Source organism: Centroberyx affinis, unplaced genomic scaffold, assembly GCF_046629955.1.
Source record: "Centroberyx affinis isolate AG114_WGS23_722 - 3 ecotype Tasmania unplaced genomic scaffold, CSIRO-AGI_Caff_v1 ptg002066l_1, whole genome shotgun sequence".
In the NCBI taxonomy this organism is placed as follows: Eukaryota; Metazoa; Chordata; class Actinopteri; order Beryciformes; family Berycidae; genus Centroberyx; species Centroberyx affinis.
Genome location: NW_027280396.1, coordinates 63,029 through 75,411, shown reverse-complemented (window position 1 = coordinate 75,411; position 12,383 = coordinate 63,029). Strand labels below are relative to the sequence as shown.

Sequence of the window (12,383 nt, the reverse complement as noted above, 5' to 3'; positions counted from 1 at the left end):
TTCATTTTAAAACTCTCCTTACTCGGCACTTCTCCACACAAAACACATTGTTGGCACTCCTCGTCATTTCGCAACGCTTTGGTGAAACCAACCAAAATATATTCTTTGTATTTACGCTTCGACATAGTGGCACCTGACGGCGATAAGTGAAACCGTATTCTGACTGACAGTGACAGAAATAAAAGCGCATCACTCACCCCAGCCAGGGTGCGAGGATGTATTCGGCACTCGGCCTGCGAGAGGGGTGGGAATTAGGCTCGCGCAAAAACATAGCAGAGCTGAACAGACTGCAGCACAGTAGAAAACGACAGGGCACAAGTCTCCCATTGAGATTAGGCCAAATAAATTCACATGTCATAGACTTGTTATTAGAGGTCTGCAACCTGACCCGAACCCGACAGGACCCGAGACTGTATGTCGGGTATTGGACGGGTCGGGCTTGGTTTTTAAATAACTAATTCGGGCTTGGGTCAGGTCGGGTCGGGCTGGCTTGTTTTTTTTTTTCATGCGTGGAAAAAAGCACAATGTTTTGTGCTCCTCGCTTTCTCCTGAAGCTCTGTGTCATACACAGGCTGGGCGGGTACACACACACCCCCCCTCCCTCTGCTGAGCGCTGCGAAGTGCCACTCTCTTTCTCCTCTCTGCTCTGTCACTCTGGTGCTGAAAGACACACAGCATTTCCAGGCCCGTGCAGACCTCTATTTGTTATATGTTTTACTCTGCCAGTTGGCGATCCACCACCAACGGGTCCCCATAGTTTGGGAAACGCTGAGCTAAAGTATTGCTTTGACCACTGAAGTCAAAGGTAGAGATGATATCTAGTGTTTTTTGTGGATATTTTGGCTGCTTTCTACAGGAAGCAGGAGACAACAACCAGTTTTGTTGGAGGAATCTGTTTTCCTGTATCAACCTGCTGAGGATCCTGAACAAACTGACCAAGTGGAAACACTCGAGAACCATGGTGAGAGAACCTCTTATAAAATAACATTTAATTATGTATATACAAATGGGATCCATAAGGTATTAGTAGTATGTATTGACTCTCAGCACCTATCTTTTCTCTTCCCAGATGCTGGTGGTGTTCAAGTCAGCTCCAATCCTGAAGAGGGCGCTGAAGGTCAAGCAGGCCATGATGCAGCTCTATGTCCTCAAACTGCTCAAAGTGCAAACCAAATACCTGGGACGTCAATGGAGGAAGAGCAACATGAAGACCATGTCTGCCATCTACCAAAAGGTCCGCCATCGCCTCAACGATGACTGGGCCTATGGTAACGGTGAGTAGAAAAAGATTCATACATCACACCTCAGAGTCTAAGGCTTCTAACCTCTGGTCGCTCCTATATATAGACTGATTGGTGAGAAGCGCTTCACCCTGGAGAAATAAGCAGTATAAAACTCAAAGCTGGGAATGGGTCCCCGGACCCGGGTCTATTCACAATCAGTTAAAAAACAGCCAAAATGTTCCAGGTTGATACTGAATACAATTTGGTCAAATGTCAAATGTTGGAATGTCATAATGCCTTTGCATTTTGTCAGAAAAATGAAGTGAAACTAGTGCTGAATAGGGTGTATATGATTTTTTTTTTTGTATTGTGCGTTATATTGTGTATATACAGTATATACCCCAGGCTTTTAGATTTGCAGTGCATTTACAGGTATTTGCGTGAGAGAAGAAGTGTTACTGTGAGATTAGTGCACCACTGAAAAGCCTAATTGGTTCTAATCAGTCAGACTTGTCAGGGATCTATTGAGACCCATTCACACGCAGGACAAGCCAGACCTTAAAAGTGCACCAAATATGAATTGTTCTTTGTTTTTGTGACAACAGATCTGGATGCACGTCCGTGGGACTTCCAGGCAGAGGAGTGTGCTCTGCGGGCCAACATTGAGCGTTTCAACAGTCGCCGCTACGACAAGAACCAGAGCAATCCTGACTTCTTGCCTGTGGGACAACTGCCTGCAAAGTGTTCTGGGACAACGGGTGGACCTGCCGGAGGACTTCCAAATGAACTATGACCTTTGGCTGGAGCGCGAGGTCTTCTCCAAACCTATTTCCTGGGAGGAACTGCTACAGTGAGAAGCAACAACTGCCAACATCCTCATTCTTCTATTAGGAATAATCCCTGTCCAACCACACAGTCAAGAATTCAAACAAGCCACAAACGGTGCGCTCGTAGCAAGTTGGTCGAAAACTGGTCAAAGCATTATGTTACATGTTCTGTACGACATGAAGTGGATGGATTTCATCTCAAAAGTCACCCAGGTGTTGACTAAATATGCTTTCCTATCACCACAGCTGGGTCAGTGTGGTTTTGCAGTTTAATTGGGGCACAAACCAAATGCTTTATATGATCAATCATTGCCTTTAAGAAATTTAGCATTATTGTAAATTCAGTCCACTTGTTAGCAAAAATTGATCATCTTTTTGTATTTAGGTTACCTGAGACTTTTCCAGCACTAATGCCACCCACAGTTTAGTAATGAGATATTATATAACTGAAAATGACTTAAGTGCTTAACCCTGCTTCATTTGTGGACATACCCATACCTTACATGTATTTGCTCTGTGTGCCTCTCACCTGCAAGGTCAGCAACTTTGTCCTTCAAGCACTACATTACAATATATTCACTCTTGATTTTAAGGGAATTCTTTGGAATTAAGTGCATTGTATGTATTAACTGTCAAGTCTCCAACAAGGGTGTGAGCGCTGTGTATGGTTACGTTTTGCTACTTAAACCCTTTCATGCATGATATCCGCCACAGTGGGCAGCTGATTGGACACCATTTGAACTCACTGAAACACATGAATACCCACACATCCATATCCAACTTTGCTTGGCCTATCTAGTGATTTGTTCCATAGTTTGCTTTCCTTGCCGAGTTTAAGACGGTGGAAGGAGTGCAACATTCCTCGGGTACATCTCATGTATAACTGAGAGACGAAAGGTAATGGGGGGGGGGGGGGGGGGGGGGGGGCTTTTTAATCATAATCTCTGTGTTTTGTACAATGAAAACAGTTGACACAATATTGTATTCATTTTTAGTTAATATTAATAGTTATTGTATGAAAGGGTTAAACTCCTGTTAACTTCTCCTTTGACGTTCCACTGCTTTCCCTCATGATTTGCATATTATTTGCATTATTCTGAGTGACTTATGGGTGCTTGCTTGGGAGATTTTCTGCATCATCGCTCCTGTATCATGGGACCATGGAATCAGACATTAAGACATTTATTGTATACTGTGCTGAATGGATGTGAAAATGCAGCCTAATATTTCTACATGTAGAGGAACTTGCTTATCGGAAAACTGATCTTAATTTGCTCTTTTGTGTGTGTGTGTGTGTGTGTGTGTGTGTGTGTGTGTAAAAGTTGATTGTGAAAAAAGAGAAGCAGTGAAGCTCGGTGTTTAATTGTTAGACACTGAGCTTCAAAGTTAGAGGTCCGTGGTTCCTAAGCTTCTCTAGCAAGACAGGATTTTTGTACTCAAGGGGATAACTTTGGCCAAGTGAAAACAAAAATTAAAATATTCAGTTATAGATGCGTTTTCTTGTGTTTTTACAATTTTTCAGCCTAGGTTGTTTTGTTTTATTATAAAGGTTAAGAAAATGCCTTGAAGTGGCAAAATGAAATGAAAAGACCACATAAATCGCGAAAACTTATTTATCATGGATTTTGTCACTGTTTTACATTGTTTGACTTAAATACTGTAATAAAAAAATACTATTATTATTGCTGGTTTCTTTCTTTGTCTTACTATGAAAGAGAGTCTGGAGTTGAGATAAGCTTGTGAGCAATCTTTTGATTTAGTTTTTGGCTCCATTTTTTTTAACGAATTTCTTGACTACATGTTGTCCAGACATCCATCCCTCAGGTGTAGAGACATGTCAGGAAACCACATAGCATTTTGATCTTACGATTGATTCTATAGTTAGGATTGAGATGGTCAGGGAAATGTTATTTGTTAAATGTTGTTTCAAGTTGAATTGATTTAACTGAACTACATAAAGCGAAAGAAATTCATACTATTATTAGAGTAAATGCTAAAGTAAGTCTGAGTAGCTTCCCCAGAGACAAGAGTTAAAAGACCTGAGGGACAATATGAAACATTTATGTGGGTGTTAGAGATGAGAGGATAAATGTATATAACATGTTGTGAGTAGAAGTGGCAATACCTTTTTCATAAGTGAGTGTTTTAATAATTTTAATGGCTTTGTTACTGTTAAATGTTTGTGGCTCCTGGGAAAGCAGGTAAGAGGGTGATGATGTGTGAAGAGTGAGGGGCAGACCATTAAGAGCCCTCTTCAGCGTTTCACCCCTGAGAATAAATCAGGATAGAATAAAACATAACATAAAAGTCCCAGGTTTTAACAGTAAATAATGCCTCCCCCTCTCAGCCTTGATGCCTCTTGAGTCATGTATCTTTGGCTTTGACAGTAATAACTCCCTGTGATGGTATTCCTCAAGGACAAAATCCAGCTTTTTAGCAATGTTTTATTGTTCCTGGTTGCAACTTCGTAGTCCCTCCCTTTGAAGTCAGCTCAAATATTTCAGACACACCCATCTCCACTCCAACATCAGGAGACCGCAGAAAGCACTGCCTGCCTACACACACATTCAACACTATTGTGTCACTTAAGCAGGAAACGAAACAGAAACTTGTGCCAACCCGCCATTCTTGATACAGACAATGGCAGAGCCTCATATCCCAGTGAGGAGGGAAAGCCTCAGCTGTCGAATCTGCAATGAGGTTCTCCGGAATCCTGCAACTATTCCTTGTGGGCACAATTTCTGTATGCTTTGCATCCAGGACTCCTGGGATAACGAAGAGAGGAACAGCTACTGCTGTAGCTGTCCTGAATGTTATCGTACCTTTTCCCCAAGACCCTACCTGATCAGGAACACAACTCTAGCTGACTTGGTGAAAGACACAGAAAGGTGTAAAGGAGGTGCTGGTAGTGAGAGGAAGCAGCACTGCTCCACTGGGCGAGCAGGAGAGCCCCAGTCCCTCAAGAGATCCTGGACCCCCACAGTGAGAGGGACATCAGAAAACAACATGTGTTGGAAACACAACAGCCCCTTGGAGGTTTACTGCTGCACTGATGAGCAAATCATCTGTGCAGTGTGTGCATCAGCTGAGCACACAGGACACCGAACGGAGCGGGTGAGTGAGGAACGCAGGCGGAAACAGGTATGTACAACAAAGACAGAACCAACACAAAGCAATACTGCAGTTATTAGAATTACAAGCTTGCCACATAATTGGAGCATGCAAGTGAATAATGCAACATTGTTGTTTATTGTTTTTAGTTTTTGGCACTAGGGGGCAAGCTTCGAGACATATTTTTTGTGGTTTGGCCCAGGAGTCATCCTTTTTGTGTGTGTTTTCCCAGGTTCCCAGCTGTTGAACTGCCATGTGTAAACTAACTGGCCTGGTACTGAGGTCTGGTAGACTTGACCTGTTGCAGTTTTTGCTGTGCTACAACTACAACCTCACTTACAACTAACAATGCTAAGCAATGCCTACATTTTTTTTCACTACAGCAGTGTGACCTCTTCAACAAGGGATTAATCCCACTTTCAACAAAGAACTTCAATGAGAATATCCATTTCAATCTGCCACTTTTTTGAAGAAATCCAACAAAATATAGGCTATAACAAACATACATCAAACAAACTAAAGTAGAATCAATTCACTTATGTTCTCAATATACCAGGGAACTTAGTAAAAATCTTCCAGTTCTGAAAATACTTCCATCACACAAAAATCACACTTAAATCACACAATAAAATTGAATTGGGGAAGCATTCCAAACAACTGACTGAAACATACCCACAAAAGAGGAAGTTACAGTGCACAGAAAGGATCAAACTATACCGGGCAACATGTGCACTTCAACAGGAACTCCTAGGACGACTCCTAGGCCAAACCACAAAACCTATTTCTGGAAGGTTGCCAGCCTAGTGGAGAGCGTAAAAGTATGACAAAGTAGAACAAACTAAATGTCATTTGTTTGTGTATGCCTGTCCAACACATGCAAAAAAAGGAAGAGCTAAAGGACATAAAGAAGAAATCCAAGCACACACTCCAGACTCAGGAAAAGGAATGGAAGAACGTGAGGGAGACCCTTAAACAGATTCAGGTGAGGAGAGAGAAGAGATCCTGCTCCAGACTAGCCTTGGTTATACCTGTGTGTGAGGGTCAGGACTCGACTGAACCCATGTGTGTGAAACAGGAGGGGGCGAGAGAGGCTGAGGACCACTGTGAGAGCGTTGTGGCCGCGCTCATCGACTCCCTCCAGAGGCATTACGGCTCGGTGAGGGAGCTGATCGAGGCTCAGGAGAGGGCAGCAGCGGCTCAGGTTCAGAGCTCCCTGCACAACCTGGAGCTGAAGATGGAGGGAATAAAGCAGAGGGATGCTGAGCTTGATCGTCTGTCACTCGCTGACAACGATGTCCACTTTCTGCAGGTACCGTTACTCACATCCCAGGCTGCAGGAGCTTCATCTGTCTCTGAGCGATAGATGATCTCTCTTTTTCTCTGTCTCTTACACAACTTCCCCCCCCCCTGACAGAAGTGGCCCTCTCTCTGTGAAAACGACACTTTCCATGAGGTTTCAGAAGGTCAACTCCTCCCCTTTGAGGCTATAAAAAGGGCTGTAGATCAACTCGGGACGCAACTAGAGGCATTTTGTGACAAGGAGTTCGCCGCAATCTCTCAAACTGGTACGTAGGAGATGGAATTACCAAAACATATATATAAACTAAAAAAGACAGGGCAGCTACTTTCATCTTTGCAAAAACACCTATATATTTTCAGAATGTCTGTGTCAATTTACCATTGAAAGACACTAAAAGATTATCAAATAATTGTATCAATGCATTAATCTGGACTGCTTTGTGCGAGAATATTATGTATTATGTACTGTGTGTTCATTCAGCTTAATTCTGTTTTTAAATGTAAGTATTGGTAAAACCTAGAATTTCTATGGGATTGTTTTCACCAGTGATATTCAATGATGCTCTTGTTTGCCTTGTAGATTTCTCTACAGTTACCAGCACACATACTGGACAGACCGTCGAGCCTCAAACGAGAGCAGAGTTTCTGGAGTGTGAGTTTACACTTCTTACTTCTGCACAAGTCTAACACCGCCCACTGCCCAACCCAGAGCTTTACCAAACACTTAGACCCATCCAACCACATTCACATTCTGAACATTATCAGTACTCCTCACATCTCATCTCCTTTGTTATCTCAGATGCATGTGAACTTAGCCTGGACCCGAACACAGCCCACGAGGACCTGGTCCTCTCACACAGAGACAAAGAAGTCAGACTGTACCCCCAGACACGGAGGGACCCGGCTGCACGTCACCCCGAGCGATTCATCCACCGCCGGCAGGTGCTGTGCAGGGAGGGCCTGCAGGCCGAGCGCTGCTACTATGAGGTGGAGGTGCATGGAGACAAGGCCGAGGTTGCCCTTGCATACAAAGGCCTAGACAGAAAGTCCCGCACTAGTTTATCAGCCTTCGGGGGCAACGCAAAATCCTGGAGTCTTGATCGTTCCAGAACCTATTCTGTAAGCCACAGAAGTGACGGCATCCAGCTCACAACTGCCCCCAGTCATCACAGGATAGGAGTTTATCTGAAATTCAAAGAGGGTACTATGATCTTCTATGAGGTTTCAGACAGCATGAAGTTTCTCTACAAGGTTGAGACCACATTCACAGAGCCGCTGTATCCAGGATTCTGGCTCGGAGAGAAGTGCTGTATCAGGCTTTGTGATCTGAGGCAGGAGGGACTGTAAACTGGCTGACTGTCCAGGAGGCTGGAAGACAGGTGGTGTTTATTTTAATGGGGAATTTCTATGAATTTCATGCTATAGAACAGTGATTCTCAACCCTTTTCATACCAAGGACCCTAATTTAGTCCACATTGGGGCCACAGACCCCCATTTGATGAGATTTTTATCTCTGGCCCAAATGAGATGAGATTTTTTATCTCTGGCCCAAATATGAGGCTATTTTTATTGTTATTTTTATATGATTTTATGAATCCCATGACTATCTGTATTGTAGGTAGAGAGATAACAGTGAAAATATGATCAAAACATTCTCCTACATTCTCTAATTGTGCTAACTTCTTGTAAATGAAATAATGGTGAAGTTTAACAATTCATCAGTTTGCTGGGGACCCCCTGGAAACCCCTCAAGGACCCCTGGTGGTCTCTGGACCCCATGTTGAGAACCACTGCTATAGAACACAACTAGAAATCCTGGATTCATGATGTATCCTTAAAAGTATATTTTTGCAATTTTTGTGCTGTATTTTACCGAGCCACAGTTGAATTTCCCTAATTCCCCTTCACATTGTTTGTTTATAGATTATTTTCCAAAGCTCTGTTGTGTCCTATATTACTCAAAGAAGCTTTTACCAGTCATTATGCTGCTTCGTTCATTAGGATTCAAACTCTGGGAATGATGAGGTGAATTCAACATAACATGGCATTCCCTTACATGTTATATTTGTTTTTTATTTTCCTTTACTTATCAATGTCATGTCATATTATGCCTACTGTTTTCATGCTCAACCTATACTGCAGTACATTTAAACTGCAATAAAAGCATTACACACTGTAGCTAAATCTGTCACAGTTATTTTTATTCTAAAATACAATGACATGGGTTTGAGTCATCAACCCAGTCTCCAATGATCATGCCCTAACTATAGTAACTAATCTTTTACCTCTCCTTATTCATTTCCACATCAAGTTCAATAAGAAAATCAGTAACTGGAAAAGTAGATGGCTCACTCAGTAAAAAATGTTTTTCAATATTATAATTTCAAGAGGTCAGGGATAAAGATAATACTTTTGTGTGGAGCTTAAATCCAGCCAGCTTCAGATTGGAGTGAGTGATTTTTGTTTTTTCTGAAAAAAAACCCCAAACAAAAACAACCAAACAAAACAAAAAAAAAACCTGACAGATTGTGAAAACATTACTGACTGTATTACAATGGGCTGTCCCATGTAAGCTTACAAGTTGACTTTTATTCATGAGAGAGTTACTGTATGCATTCAAAAATACTCCACAATTTTGAAACAAAAGAATAAAAAATCACACAACTTGTTTACTCTTTATTGATATTTTTGGTGATGTCCACAATTTATATATATATACTTTTGTACAATAAGTCTCAATATCATACAATCATGATGACTGAAGAGAAAGACCTTCTCTCTGTTGTGAGCGATGCTGTAAAGGGACATTTTCTACATGTGCCTCCAGTACAGACAGTGCTTGAACCGTGTGCTCAGTCAGGCCCTGCACCCACAGTTAATAAGAAGGAGTCTACAAACCGATACGCACATTCACACAGACAAACACAAGCATACACACACACACACACACACACACACACACACACACACACACACATACACACTCCAGCACTTGTAAGGAAGAGTCACAGCATCCTAATCATCGTTATTAGGTTTACTGTAGGATGTCAAGCTTTCCTTTCAGCCACAGTTACTTCTGCAGTTTACATCACTTGATATTGCTTTAACACCTTGAACTTACTGCTATGAGGACAACAAAACAAATGAAAACAAAAAGAAAATCTATCTTTTTTTTTTCTTTTGGAGTCCAAGTGAAAAAAGTGAATTCATATTCACATTCAGCATTACTTTATGTCACATTTACTGTTAAAACAGGTTTGTACTCTTTAAGACATTTATATAAGACTTCACATGAATAAAACCTATGTTTAGAATAGTTTGATTACACAAGAATATTTACAGACTGAGAGGTCTCTACATGATGCACTCACAGGAGGAACTGCCTGACTCCAACAGACTAAAACAAGACGAGAAACAAAACGCAGTAGACCAGTAAACCTAAAATGGAGACAGGTGAGATAGTGCACTTGACCTAAGAGGAGGCATTAGAGGAACACGAGAACCAAGCGGCTGCTCGTCAGTTACAAGGCTACACTGAGATCAACCTCCACCCGCCCGCAGCATGTTCACGCCCCAGAACAAGAATTAGGTACACAAACTACAAAATAGATAAGTCTTTAAGTATACAATTCAAATATACATCACACAAGATGAAAATATATATACTGGTCACTTTTAAAAGATAAATCTTTGTAATTCATCAGTAGAATTCACATCAACGTACACTGCAAATATACAGTAATATAAATATAGTCCATTTAATCCTTAACACCATGGCTTTGAATATTGTGATAAAAAAATAAATAAAGGTATCCTCTTCAAAGTAACGTAAACTTACGTGTAGTCACTTTGAACTTGTAGACAGCATTGTACAACTGCTGATGAGTGTGATACTGTAACTACCGGTGTGTGCAGGGATGGAACGTGTTTAGGGAAAGCTGTCCGTCTTTACTTTGCCCTTTCAGATTGCCCCTTCCTTACAAAGGAACCTTAGTGTAACCCGACCGAACCAATGCTGTTGGCTGCTTCATAAAACTGCAAGAGATTAATTATTCTACAGAGGGAGGACTGGTAATCAGGACACAGAAACTGTGTGTGTGTGTGTGTGTGTGTGTGTGTGTGTGTTTGTGTTTGTATGCATCCATGTGCATGTGAATATAAGACTAGTTATAGCAGTAGGTCAGTACATTATTTGTTGATACTATCGTCAAGTATTAAAATGTTAACAAATTTTAGCTGATGAATTAAATATTCCATAAAAATGTCTTTTCATTAATTGCACTTGAAGCAACATGATTTTGAACGTTTGCTCCTAAAGTAAATGCCAAATCTTTTGGTCCATATTTCTCTAAGGGAGAGGACAAATTTGAATATTTTCACAATTATGTTGTGCTTATGGGGCCCCTTTCATGTTCATTGTGTTTTTGATTGACACTGAACATAGTTTGTGCATTATGGTTTGTGCTCTAATATAAATCTATTCATTGCTCATTACATTTTACAGCAGTTGTTAGTGATTACATGTGTGCATACAAGGTCAAAATAATGTGCCGAGCTCTACCTAACAATTAAGGGCAATAATAGGCTTGTGCAAGCTAATTGTTTAAAATCTCTTTTGTGCTTTTGTAGCATTGTAATTTTTGTAGGAGGAAAGTCAGAACTGTATCAAGCCAGCCAACAAGGTATTTTTCAAGAGCTTTGTGCTCAGTTCCTCACAAACAAGCTATGCTTTTGTCAGTGCAGAAATCTGATTGTGTTTCATGAACAAGCTCTTCTTCTGCCAACACAACCGAGCATATCTATTATTCATCCATTATGTGAAATTGGAGATGAGCTGTTATTTTATGACGTAAATGTGTGGTTTTCAAGTGTTTTATTATCTACATTTTGCTCTTTGGTGGAGATAATGAAGTGAGTGAGTTTCTACAGCACAAGTATGTGTAGCATGGATGATGAGAGTGTGGCTTTAGACCTTCTCCAGATTACACAAACAATAATAATAATCCTTGTTGTATTACATTACATCACTCCTACACAATGAACAAGAACAATACTGGCTACACACCAAATACAGCAGGAGGTTGATATTGGGCGAGAAAGACTTGTCTATGTGTGCTAGCAAAATGTAACAAAACTGGGTGTCTTGACAGCAGCCTGAAGCATAGTTTACAATACAGAGCCCTCTGAACTCGGCTTTGAAAACAAAGCTACACGATGAGAAGTGTTTTCTAGTTTAGTGCATCAGTGGTGTTAAAAATTTAATTGAGGTGCATATTAATGCTCATTCTACACATATACACACTGAAAGTACTGCATAAGATTTACTACAAAACAAAGGACCCATTTTGTGTTAGACAGACTGTATGGCTTCGACACAGTACCGCTATAGAGGGCAGCAAAGCAAACACTGAAAGGCTTTAAACCTTAAAAATTAAACTCACATTCATCTTGGCTCTATGTGCCACCGTACTGAATAAAAACAGGAACCATTTGTACCAGACTGGAGCGCACAGACTCCACTACATTCCTTTAGGTTCCCTGCACTGTGCAGAACATGATGTGGACTCTGCTGGACTGTGTCTGCAGAGGATCCTTATGCTAAGGCAAAGAAAAGCAGATCCCAGAACTGCATCTTAAGCACATTAAACTAGTAATATTAAAGTATGTCACAGATACAAGAGTACGTCACTGTCAATCTCGCACTATATCCTGTATTTAATCAATTGTGAGAGTCAAGAAGAGAAACACTGAATTTTGTCTTGTCCTATTAATTAAAGTATATCTCCAAACTGACTACTTGTCCAGCACATTGCTTTACCAGACACTGGGATACAGCGAAACATTTTGGACACTTTCACAGGTGGGTCCTTGCTGTTACTTAGGGACACCTGTGCTTCGCTAAAGGGGAGGGTTATATATATGG

General features: G+C 41.1%; 2 protein-coding genes across 2 annotated transcripts; both read left to right on the top strand.

Annotated features, from left to right (window-relative positions):
• Positions 1-856: 856 nt before the first annotated feature.
• LOC139654260 (striatin-interacting protein 1 homolog) lies at positions 857-2,947 on the top strand (the record flags this gene model as incomplete). Its single annotated transcript, XM_071531347.1, is given in 4 exon segments — positions 857-961; positions 1,070-1,274; positions 1,829-1,947; positions 1,949-2,947. Coding segments are annotated over 4 exon segments (558 nt in total), but the record flags the coding sequence as incomplete, so codon positions are not given.
• Positions 2,948-4,690: 1,743 nt separating this feature from the next.
• On the top strand, positions 4,691-9,055 carry LOC139654261 (tripartite motif-containing protein 16-like protein). The gene is made up of 6 exons (XM_071531348.1): positions 4,691-5,191; positions 6,048-6,143; positions 6,237-6,470; positions 6,576-6,726; positions 7,041-7,112; positions 7,260-9,055. The coding sequence occupies exons 1-6, from the start codon at positions 4,691-4,693 to the stop codon at positions 7,805-7,807; spliced, it is 1,602 nt and encodes a 533-aa protein (XP_071387449.1). The 3' UTR covers positions 7,808-9,055.
• Positions 9,056-12,383: the final 3,328 nt, after the last annotated feature.